Here is a 12,106-nt window from a genome sequence, read left to right on the forward strand (position 1 = left end):
GGGTCAATCTTTACATACTCACTCCGTTGTGTCATTTATGTGTGTAAAGGGAAGAGGTAACATCATTTTTGGTGACTAAACATCCCATGTCATTGTATGCTCTTCCCATCAAAGCTACCCATGGGGTTTGAGACAAGACTTCTTATCCAGGTCCAGACAGTGGGCGTGCTCCCCTTTTACATGCTGTGACTCTTTGTGGGGAGGAAGGTTCCCCCGTGTTCCTGAGTCTGGGGGTGTGTGGCCGTGGAGGTTGTTTCTGACAGTTGAATTCCAGTGGTCCTGAGTGTAACAAGGTACCGGAGGACCTATTTATGAGGCAAGTGAAGTCTACCTTGTCCAGAGGGAGAGAGGCAGGGTGACTGTGGGGCAACCCAAGTATTTTGGGGGATGTGTGAGGAATTTTAATTTTTAGTTTAATGGTGGTAATGGTGGTGAGGGAGGGCAAACGTGTGTGTGTGTGTGTGTGTGTGTGTATGGGGATTGCAAGGGAAAATGGAAGGAAACTGAGGCTTTCTTAATCTTACCAACTAGTGTCCACTCTACCATCACATACTTCATAGCATTAGATTTTTGCAAAGTTAAGCTCTATAATTCTCTGCCTCTGCTTTTTCATCGTCCACTCAGGTCCTCACCTCCTGCAATCTAAACTCCCTTTCCTATTTTGCTGAATCACTCTCTCAGCAATCATTAAAGAACCACTACTCACAGCCAGGACTCCTGACTTGCTTCCCGCTGCCTTGAGCTCTACCCAGCATTCAGTGCCCACTGCCCACCACAGGCACGGCAGCACGGCCTCGCTGGCTCTCTCACGTCTCCACGGGTTCTCTGTTCTACTTTCAGAACTTCTGCCATCTTCTCTGGTACTTTGCCAAGGAATTTCATTGTATGCACGAGGTTTGTAGTCCTCCCATTCTATTTCAAGGTCATGTCACAGACTTTTCCATTCTTCTCGCCTGTCTCTTTCACCTCTCTGAAAACACAGAGTAACTGGACCCCTTAGGCGGGTGCATACTCAGAACCTGTCATTGCTGTTCTTTCTGGAATTCTCTTCTTTCATCTCTGCCTTCACTGTTCTATCATCTTCAGAACTCAGCCTAAGTGTCCCTAAAATATTTTTCTACGTAATAATTCACTGCTGCAATTACTTTCTTTTATTACAGTCATCTCCATCTTCTTTTCATCACCAGGCTACACCGTTGGAGGACAGGACTTGCCTCTGATTCATGTGGGTATCAAAGTGCGCAACACAGTACCCAGAACGAGTCTCCGACGGGCACGTCAGTGGAGCTCATAAAACCCAGAGGAATGAGAAACGGAATATGGAAATTATCTGATTATGTTGGCACATGTCCTGTTATAATGCACGTTAACATTACAATTTTGGTTGAATAATGACAAGTAGCATTGGTTACTCACTGGTGTCAGAACATTTCCATCCAAGTGCACCTTGCCTTATTTGTGTCTTCTGCAGCTTACTGTGAACGAATTACTTCTGACTCAAAATTAATTTTAACTGGTCACATTATTTTTCCTCTGAATGATGGATATAACAGGAATTCTTTCTTATTGTCCCTGTGTCTTATGTTATAAACATGAAGACTAAGACATCTCTCTTCAGGTTCTTGTATGAACTGTGAGTTAAGTGGCTAAGGTATGAATTTCAATTAGGAAATAAATGCCAAAGAAAAAGCAGGAGGAACTGTTTATATGAAGTAAACTCCAGACACCTCATGTCTACGGTACTTGGTATGTCCACATGAGTTATTGCGATTTAATTTTTGGAAGTAATTGCCCGGTCTCCCCATATTATTTAAATTTTTTTCTCTTCCTCCTCTTTTTTTCTTTTAACACTTAAAAATTTTTTAGCATGGAAAAGGAGGTACATACAAGCAGTATGTTCTGGGTTCAGAAAGCCTTTTAGTCCTTTAGTTCAGAAGTCCTAAATTCTAGTCCTTGTTGTGGTTACATTGGAAAGTATTTTAAAATAATTCATCACAGGGTCAGGGACAACTGAAATTACTTTGTAAAGATAAAATTTCACTACACTAGAATATATATTATTACATGGATATTGAATTCTAACAATTTTTTAGTTTGTAAAAAGTATTTTTCAAGATGGAAACTTTATCACAGGTGAAAACTTACCTGTAGGGGTTGAAAATTTTCTCTGTCTCAGACCCTTGGAGAATGTAAAGACAAAGAATTACTTTATGTGGTCTGTACATATTGCAACACAAATTACACGGTAATTCTATCCTTGTATAAATAAAAATATTAGAAAAAAGTGGAAGTGAAGTTCTTAAGTAGAAGAGAATGGAAAGAAGAATAATTAGTAACATAATAATAAAAAAAAGCACGGGAAATAACTGAGTCAGCTTGTCTTAAAGTGGCAAGCTAAATATTTTATTTCCACTAGTTACAGTATCTACATTTTCTATGGTCAGTGTATTTTGTTTTCAACATTGAGCTCTGTAATATAATTTTACTTCATATATTATTAACATTTATGAATATAAGAATTTCTTGAAATTATTTGTCCACGTGGCAAAGTAAAAATGTTGCTAACAAGACACACTGGGCGCCGCCATACACACACCGTCCATATTTTACGCTGCAGGGTTAGAAATCTGTTAAAACAAATTCTAACGCTGTCATGCCTCAGTGTGGTTTTCCTTGGAGAGAAAAGAAGCTAATATTCTCATAAACAGTACACTGTGTAATATAAAATTTGGTTGATAATTCCTATACAATAATCTCAAAATACATGAATGGAAAGATTCTCCTCCACAGGTACTGATTTTACACATCCGAAAACCCACGGAGACGACATTGTAAAAGGCAACGTCTGTTAGAAGGCCACCGAGCTGACTCAGGTTGAAAGTGACTGCAGCCACTGTCAGTTTCCTGGGCGTCTTGAGGTTCGAAGTTGATTCCACCAGGGCAAATGTCGTGTAATTTGACTTTGTTCAGGTGACTAAACAGCCAGACTCCTTAACCACTTCTTTCAAGTAATGGTTCGGGTCAGGTTACTTCACTTCCAGGTCAGGCAAGGCATCAGAGATCTCCTCGTTGACCTGTGCAGAAACGCTCGTGGGAGTGACGTTGAGGTGAATGTCGTACTGCTGGTCCAGGCCCAGGTAGCAGTCGCTCATGAAATACAGTGTGTAGATATACCTAAAACAGGAAAATAGAACGGAAATGTCAAACTGCCTTTCCCATCACAGACATACCACATTCCTTCAGAATTTTGGTGGGAGTTTCTGCTTACCTTCCAGGTGCTTCAGGGGTATAAAAAGAGATGGAAACTACATGATGATTTCGAACATACCCTACTCTTTTTAAAGCAATAAGTTCTCTTTTATCCACTTCTCCTAATATCAAAAACCATCCTTCATCTTTTAATTTGGGAAACCGAGGGGTAACTGCATGGCTGTCTTGCTTTCCCTGTTAACCGGAAAAAAAAGATAAAGCATTAATAATTTCTAAATTTTCTCTACCACTTGGTTGTGACTAGAAGGCTGCGTTGTCTTACTTGAAGGCCATAAATCTACACAGCTCAGTGTATCTACCTGGGATGTTTTCAATTTTCTGATTTGGTGTCTTGGACATGCTATCACTTGTCATTGTTTTAAGATCCTCAAAATGGGGCTATATCCACCTTTGGGGCTATATCCACCAGAATATTTTGGCTCAGTTAGTGAGAACAGAAAGCCCTGAATCTTGACATCAATTTAGTAAATTCTCACACCATTCTTATAAATGATATTAATACCTCATTTTCAGGTGAGCAAATTGAGATACAACCAGGTTAACACATCTTCCAAAGCCTTATTCATGAGAAACTGATACTGGGGGTGGAGGGCAGGGGAAGTAATCAAGCCCAGACTCTGGACTTCAAGAAAATAGGCCTGGCCAGGTGGCTCAGTTGGATAGAACAATCCCAGGTCAGGGCACATACCTGGGTTGTGGGTTCAATCCCTGGCTGGGGAGTGTACGGGAGGCAACTGATTGATGTTTCTCTCACATCAATGTCTTCCCCCCGCCATCCCCTCCTTCCTTTTCTTTAAAATCAACAAACATATCCTCAGGTGAGGATAAAAAATAAAAAGCACTATGTCATATAAACACCATCTAACTACCCAAGAATAATACTCATAAAAAAAGCACATGTTCTAATAAGGTAATATTAAAAAGTCCTTTCGCTGAGGAATGAGCAATTAAAAGCCAAGCAATTTGTAAGATATATTAATCACCACAATCTAAGACTAGATAGCGTGATAATGACAGCACTTGGAGTCTTTATTTCAGATCAAGATTACAAAATGCAAGATTGTATCCTAGTGAATCTTTGTGACTTTATGGCCTAAATGTAGTGACAGTGACATATTCTAAAAATGACATGCTCTCAGTCGGACCTCACTCCATATTCTGGAGGGACATGTTTCACTTAAGCATTTTAAAACAGAGGGCAGAATAATGTATTTTTACAGCATTTATGAACAAAATTTAGAGTTTTTTGTCAGGATTGAATCTAATTTTTAAGTAGCAATATTAAGGTAAAAAATCTTAATTTTTTCCCCATGATTTCATCTGTCTGATTATTACCTTTTTGGTAAGTTGGGATATGTTAAGTCATCTACAAATGCTCACATCAAAGCCTCTGAAATGCCAGAGGCCAATCAGTTCATATTTACATGGACTGATTTTTAGAACGAGAAAGCAGACGAGACGGGACTTGAAGGCGCAGTACTAAAAAGACATTGCAACAACAGAAAGTCGCTGACCATGTCGTGACTGAGAAGGGGGGAGACAGTACTCATGAACTGCAGCCTCACTCCTGTGGGCTTATTCTAGACACAGGAAGCCGCTGACTGCAGCTGACTAACGAGAAGGCAAATTCTTTCTTATTTCAATTATTATGGTACTGAAACCCAACCTGCCCACATGCTATTGTACTAAGTCTCAGAAAGCCAAATAATTAATTTTGATGCCACAGACAAAAGGAAAGAGCACAGTAATGTAAAATAAAAATACTGTAAACCTTTGGCCTGTATGAACATTGACAAAGCTCCCTCATATGCATTAGGAGGGAGGAAGAGGCAGATGTGGTGACTGAGGCGCAGAAAAGCTTGGTGTCTTATTCAAATTCATGGAGTTGAGTGATAAAGCTTCTCATCTACACCCTGCCCACTGTGGCTCCTACATAACAAAGTACTTCTAGGGCAGTGCTTTTCTAACTTTAATGTCCTTAAAAAGTCATTTGGGGTGCTGGGCAACAGTACAGATTTTGAGATCCCTCCTCCTGAGATTCTGATGCAGTCAGTCTGGAGGAGGGCCAAGGAATCTGCACGCTAAAGGCACTCTGGGAAATTCTGCTAGACGGAGTCTGTAGGCCATATTTTGAGAACAGTACCCCAGGCAGCATATTATCATGTAAGGTCGATATTCTGGGGCTGAAAATTGGCACAAGAGGAGGACCGACTGATTCCAGAAGACTGACTTGCTTCTTAAGGCCAGTTGAGAAGGAGGGATTCATGAATGACACGGACGCATTAGTAATGTAAAAGATATGTGGGTGGCGCATGCTGGTATCTGGTGCGAGGCATTTGTGAATGGAAACCAAACACTATACCTTATGGAACCCAATGTGAGCTCTCTGCAAGCTGACTTGAAGCACATACTCTTGATCAGCATGCAATGTGATCCATCTGTTGTCATTTCGTTTGTCTGAAGACAGAGTTGTGATAGAAAGTTCACTGTGCCCTTCCACTGAGTCATCCCACCAGCCTTTGATGCTTAAGCTAACATCTATCACTGGCAAGTGAGATAAGAAATTCCACGCCTGGAAAAAAAGAGATAATAAAGGAAGGTTAATTTGAAGAATAGCAATCAACTAAGAAATAGAATACTAAAAAGTAATCAACCTCTGTTTTGAGATTAAGTCTGGAGTCAATGTAACGATAAGAAATAGCACAGAGATCTGTGTACCATTTGCCTAGTTTCCCTCAATGGTAGCATTTTTCAAAGCTGAACTACAACATTAATACCAGAATATTGACTTTGATACAATCCATAGCTGTAGTTAGGATTTTCCAGTTTTTCTTGTACTCACTGTGTGTAAAAATAGTGTGTTTTTAATCTTTGCAATTTATAAAGTCCTTTTTAAAAGCAACTAAAGATGAATTAATATTTATCTAAACTCTTTAGACCGCTTTATTGTAAATGCCTCCTAGGTATTGAGTGGCTATTGACTATACTGAAAGAACAAGTTTAAAGATGTTTGTTGTTTGAGATGGTGTGTTGTAGAGAAGAATCTATTCTAATATTTATGTGACCTCGAAGGTAGAGAGCATTACTCAGGGATGTAAAAGTAACTTTAAAAAATGTGATGCAATTGCTGATGTCAGTCAGCATCATCCACTGACCACTGATTTTACAGAAATCTTTTTTTGGGTCCATATTATAAATTTATTCTGAAATGAAAACAATTCTGTATGTCTGTACATCATAAGGGGCCTGATACATTGAGGGTTCCTTCTAGAAACAAATACTTATTTTTGGCATTGAAATATTGAGAATGCCAATTAAATTACACATACTGAAGGGGTAGAAAATACCAGTTTTATTGTTATTCTATAAATTGAAAGATATTTATGAGAAATTGGTATGCAAATAGTAACTGCTCACCATTACTGAATAAATAATGAATGAAGTTCTAAGTCTATGGAAAGGATGTAACAAAATAAACTTGATGTCCTCACGTAATTAATTGTCACCTTTTTCTACCATTTATAATTATGTGGCACTATCACTATCTGTGAAGAAAACTTAATATATTGGTGCTTTTCAGTTGTTCCCTTCTCAGTTTTTATTTTTTTATTTTTTAATGTTTTTTAAATTGTATTTTTTCCATTACTATTTAGTCTTCTTATCTCCCCAATCCCTGAAATTGCCACACTGTTGTCCACGTTCATGAGTCCTTTTTTCTAAGTTAGTTTTTAAAATTACATGAATACTTGAGTTTTTAAAAAAACTTTCTTTAATATATACCACAGATTTGCTCACAGGCTTTGATTTCCTGTTTGTGAAGACTTGTGAAGACTGCTGAGTATACCTAACTGAAATACAGTAGCCCTGATAAATCAAACCACTGCTTAGGAATTTAAAAAATGTAAAGCCAATGCAAATTTTTCAATCTAATCCAATCCCGTAACTTGTCTTGTGATTCTGAAATTAGGTCTGAAATAGTCAAGCCACAGAACTGTCTCCGCTGTGCTTCAAGGCACAAGTGATAGCCTCCCTCTTGCCGGGACCAACAATTACTGTGTCTAGAAGCTGTGTCTACCTCTTGATGTTCGCTGACACTGGCCAGAGTGGGACAGTGGTCAAGGGGACACTTAAATACACACTTTCTGTAAAGCATTTAAATTTGTGAGACAACACAAGTAAAATTTACCACATAAAGCAAGACTTGGTATGTTTCTTTACTTGTACTATTCAATTAGTCACCAATATATGTTTTCAGTTATTGGCAACACATTGGGGTTTTACTTTACAAAAATCAGATCTGGCTTTTACACATAGGCATGCTTTTTGCAGCACTTAATATTATTTTTCATCCTCATTGTATACATATGTATTTGTCAGGTGTGTGTGTGTGTATACACACACGTATATAAAACATGAGCTATTTTTACAGAAACTGCTAAGACATTTCAATACCAGCCAAACATATTTATCTGAGGATTAATCTTCATCTATTGAATCAGGCAGGAACACGGCCATGCATACAATTATTTAATTAGCAGCCAAATCCTCTGCCAGTCAGCAGCCGGTCCAGGCATACTGATGGGGTAGAAGATGCAAATCTCACAGTCGTACTGCTTTTTCTCATTACTACCGCAATTAGCACTTAAATTGATGCTTTAAACATACTAATTTCTGGAATAATTCAGGATTTGTATGTTACCTGGGATCGCCTCACTGCAGAGCCAGCACCAGATTGCTCTGCATATTGAAGCACTTTTGAGCCAAATAACCATCATCATATCAGACTGAGCCAATTTGCATTTGGTTTTAAAGATAACAGAATGGCAATTTATGCAAATAAATTAAGTAAGTTTACTTCTGAGTTCTCCCTGAACTAATTATAACAATGTTCTAATTTTTCATCACATCTAAAACTTGGCTTGAAATCAATGTATGGCTACGTTATAAATCTGTTGTTGCTAATGGAAGCCTTGTTTTGATTTAAATACATTGTTTTTATTCATAATTTTGATGGTAATTTAGTTAGAAAGGTAGGCACTTATTATGAATATTTAAATAGTTTTTGGTGCCAATTTTGGGTTCAACAGAAATTGAACAATCAGACTTTAATGCCTGTCACACCATTTTTAAGTCTTGCTCAAAAATAAGTTCTGCTAGGAAAAAAAATGACATGGTTTATAAGTTTCTTCATTTTAATACTTGCATTTACAAGTCAGTATGTTAATTATGTTATAAATCCTGAATGTTTACTATGACATGCTTAGGGTAAAATCACTTAAGACTTAACAGTCTAGATATGCCAAATATTTCTGGCATCATTCATTCATATTTTTGGCAATTCCAAAGCTGGTTTGGAGAGACGACTTAACGTCTTTCAGAACACAGATTTAGCTTTCTATCTAAGTTATATGGTATAAAGTGAGCAGTTTATTTGAAGGAATACTTTAGAATCTAGTTACAATAAAGTGATTAAGATAAGGGTGGGGACATAAAAAAGTAACCGAGGGAAGTACATGAAAACACACTTGAGTGTACATTGCGAAAAACTACCCTGAAGGGACGAGAAGCCCCCCTTCCCGGGTGACGCGGCTGAATGGGTGAGCTAGAGCAGGCTCTTCTCAGGGAGCTACTGGAACACCTTCTCATAATGTCAGCGCTACTTCTAATTATTGTCGCTGTGCTTATTTTTAATATCATTTATTGAGCTCTTGTTCAATATCAGGAACTACATAAAGCAGTTTACATAATAATATCCTGCTTAATTCTCACAAGAACTTCCTGAGACAGGTATGTTGTTTTCAAATTCATAATCATGGTTAGTAAATGGTGGGCAGAATTTGAGTCCACATGAATCTGACTCCAATAACCAGTGCTGTAAGTTAGAAAACTCTGGATATGAACTTCCAGACAGAGTAAAGGAGCTTCAAAACATGGCAGAGATGGTCCTGACCTGCTTCATTTTTGCAGCCGGCAGCTCACTTTCTATCATGGAGCTGAATACGTGGTCTTTCCCCCGGCAGGCATGGATCAGTTCAGGGAGGCACTCAATGACGCCGTGGCAGCCGGCACGTGGGCCCTTCGTTCCTGCGCTCCATTTCCTAAGAAACAGTCAATACCAACCAAATAATTCCTTCATTGCACAAATGAGATTTTCTGGCAATGGTGGCTTATACCATTTGAATAGTTTTTAAAAATTAAGAACACTGTAAACTTTTTAACAGCCTTCCTGGTAAGTTTCAAAATCAGCCTGTATTCTTTAAGGTATCAGCCAAAGTAGCAACACTATCACTACATAAGATGGGTGGCTCATAAGGGAGCTCGGTAAACAGTCAGGGTTCCCAGACAGCAGGTATCTTTCTACAGGAGGGCACTGACGTGCATTAATGATTCTACATGGGTTAAGTACTGAACTGGAGCCCTGGCATGCTTTTAATGGTGCAGGCAAATGACTCTAATATAATTACTTGAATAAAGTTTCACTGCAAATAGCTGAAAGACATACAATTAAAAGTACATTTTGGGAATTATAAATAGCTCCGATCTCCAGGAATGTAGTTCACCTCAATCTCATTCTGTATTTGCTGTTTACAGAGCAAAAAGAAACATATAGTTAAAATTATACAAATACAGAATAATTTGTATAATGTTCTCAGTGTGACAGTAAAGAACTAGACCAAATCTTCTAGGCCCCAGGAGCTGCCATAACAGACTTGCGTGCTGTGTTGGGTAAGGACCCTCCTGTGCCTGCTTTACTACTGAAACCCAACTCCCATCACGCTTAGTACCATGTTGGAAGGGCTCCTGAAACTGAGCTGCAGGCGTATGAGATATCTGGTTTTCCCCTCATGCCACCTGCTGCTGGTGTGCCTCACTCTCTGAATGTGCCTTTCGGTTTCCAAGGGACATCCCATGGTGGGGCCTCAGCATCATGGAAACAACTTCCCTGGAACCCACTGGAGACAAATTGAAGGCTTTGCTGAGGAGACCCCATGTGTGTCTGAGGCTCTCGTTGGTATCTGTATGCAGATGCCTCAAATGACTGCCACTCCGAGTCCATCTGACAAGTGGCAGAGGGTACGGGAGAGCAAACTGCAGTGAGACTGTTTTGCTTGTCTACGTGACCCTGAACCAACATTTTGGCTACAAAGTGTCTCCCGACTGGCGGGAGACTCTGGTGTGAAAGAAACACTGCCAACCTTGCTTGTGGTATGAACTGTTCTTTTCCTTGCTAAAATATTTGCAGCCGTGTACTTAGCCCCTAAGGGTAAGATAATTTGATGATAATTTAAACTCAACTTTTAAGTGCAGGTTATATCTTGATATAGATATCCAGTTTTGGGCATTTTGTAGATGGACAATTTACTTTTTACAATGGATTTCAGACCCCTCAAATCTATTCTGCAGTGACAGAAATCGGTAATTTTTCTTGCTTTAGGCCACAAGGCAGTTTAGCATCTTTTAAATAAAGGTTATATTGTAAAGGAATAAATGCAGTTAAAATAGAAATGTACCCAATCTGCAAGTGGACAACAATTTAATAGAAGGTTAAAATGAACTGTGGCTGAGCTTGGCACTGGATCAAACTCCCAGCAAGAAAGTTACTTCACTAGGTCACATCTCCCTCTGGGAAGCAGGGACATTTTCAATGTAAAGGATCAATATATTCTAGACACAACCCGAAAATCAAGTGACCACATGTATAAAGAAAATAATTTTTTGAAACTTAAAAACCAGTTACATTGAAAATTAAAACAATTACCTGAAAATGTGAAGATGTTGGTGTTCTATGTTTGGAATTGTAAGAAGTGAAGACTCTTTCAGCCACCGCCCCTGGATCACCATCTGAACCAGGTTGGTGATGCTCAGGGCAGTCACCAGCCAGCCCTGGTCTGCAGCCACATCAAGCATTGCCTGAGCAGGAAAAACACGCGAGTTACAAGAGCACCGTGAAGGCGCTGGCCCTCTCCTCTGGGATCTGACGTGAGCTTTAAAAGAAACAAAGACTCCCGAGCACTGTACCTCTAAATGTACACATAAAATCAAAACCAGAAAATAAACTACAGCTGGACTGAAGGGAACAATCTCCCATAGCATTTATTGCACAGTATTTCCCACAAAGTGCCAGATATTTAGCTTTTTTAGGGCAGCAAGGATAGCCAGATAATACTGGTACACAACACTAAAATAAGGAGAGAAACTCAGTGTACTTTACACACAGATACCTATCCTATTCATTGTATCAGAGCGCTGGCAAGTAAACTCAGGCAGTCATCTCCAAATTAACATCAGTAATGGTACGGTGATAGGAGGTTTCCTTGGCAAAAATTTATTTTCCCCCCAAAGAAGGCTAAAGACAGAGCCCTTGTTTTCAGTGAAATTAATACACCACACACTAGCAAAGGGGGCAACTGTCAGTGATGCCTGTGGAATGATGAGAAGCTACTCATATTAGTCTGTACATTTGATCTAATGTTTTATGGACAAACAAATGCTGCATTTGCTTAAGGCAAAACTAAACAGTGAAATCTTATTTAAACAAAGGAGAAGTTTACCTAGGCAAAACTATTTCAATTAAATTAGATTCTGGCGAATGCTGACTTAAAGACATATAAGTTAATATCATGTTTCAAGGCAGCTACTTTATACAGTTTTAGGAGTGTCCTCTTGTTTTGGGAAATAAAGAGATGAAGGTAAGAGAAATCAGATGAACCTAGTACATGCTTAAAATGATAGTAATAGTAAATATCTCACCAACAGTAAAATACTTCTCAAGTGTTGCACAAAATCTATTAGCAGATGTTTAGAAATAATTTTTAAGGTAAATTATTTTAGTAAA

General features: G+C 38.8%; 1 protein-coding gene across 4 annotated transcripts in view; it reads right to left on the minus strand.

Annotated features, from left to right (window-relative positions):
- Positions 1 to 2,367: 2,367 nt before the first annotated feature.
- The window catches only part of ASCC3 (activating signal cointegrator 1 complex subunit 3), a 327,691-nt gene continuing 317,952 nt past the window's right edge, over positions 2,368 to 12,106 (minus strand). For all 4 annotated transcript variants that reach the window (XM_024551762.3, XM_045188637.3, XM_053914249.2 and 1 more), the window contains 5 exons: positions 11,030 to 11,181; positions 9,221 to 9,368; positions 5,633 to 5,842; positions 3,269 to 3,444; positions 2,368 to 3,174 (listed from right to left, as the gene is read on the minus strand). In XM_024551762.3, coding sequence (XP_024407530.2) covers positions 3,027 to 3,174; positions 3,269 to 3,444; positions 5,633 to 5,842; positions 9,221 to 9,368; positions 11,030 to 11,181 — 834 coding nt within the window. In that variant the 3' untranslated portion in view covers positions 2,368 to 3,026. The remainder of the gene's footprint in view (positions 3,175 to 3,268; positions 3,445 to 5,632; positions 5,843 to 9,220; positions 9,369 to 11,029; positions 11,182 to 12,106) is intronic.

Source organism: Desmodus rotundus, chromosome 11 (genome assembly GCF_022682495.2).
Source record: "Desmodus rotundus isolate HL8 chromosome 11, HLdesRot8A.1, whole genome shotgun sequence".
NCBI lineage: Eukaryota > Metazoa > Chordata > Mammalia > Chiroptera > Phyllostomidae > Desmodus > Desmodus rotundus.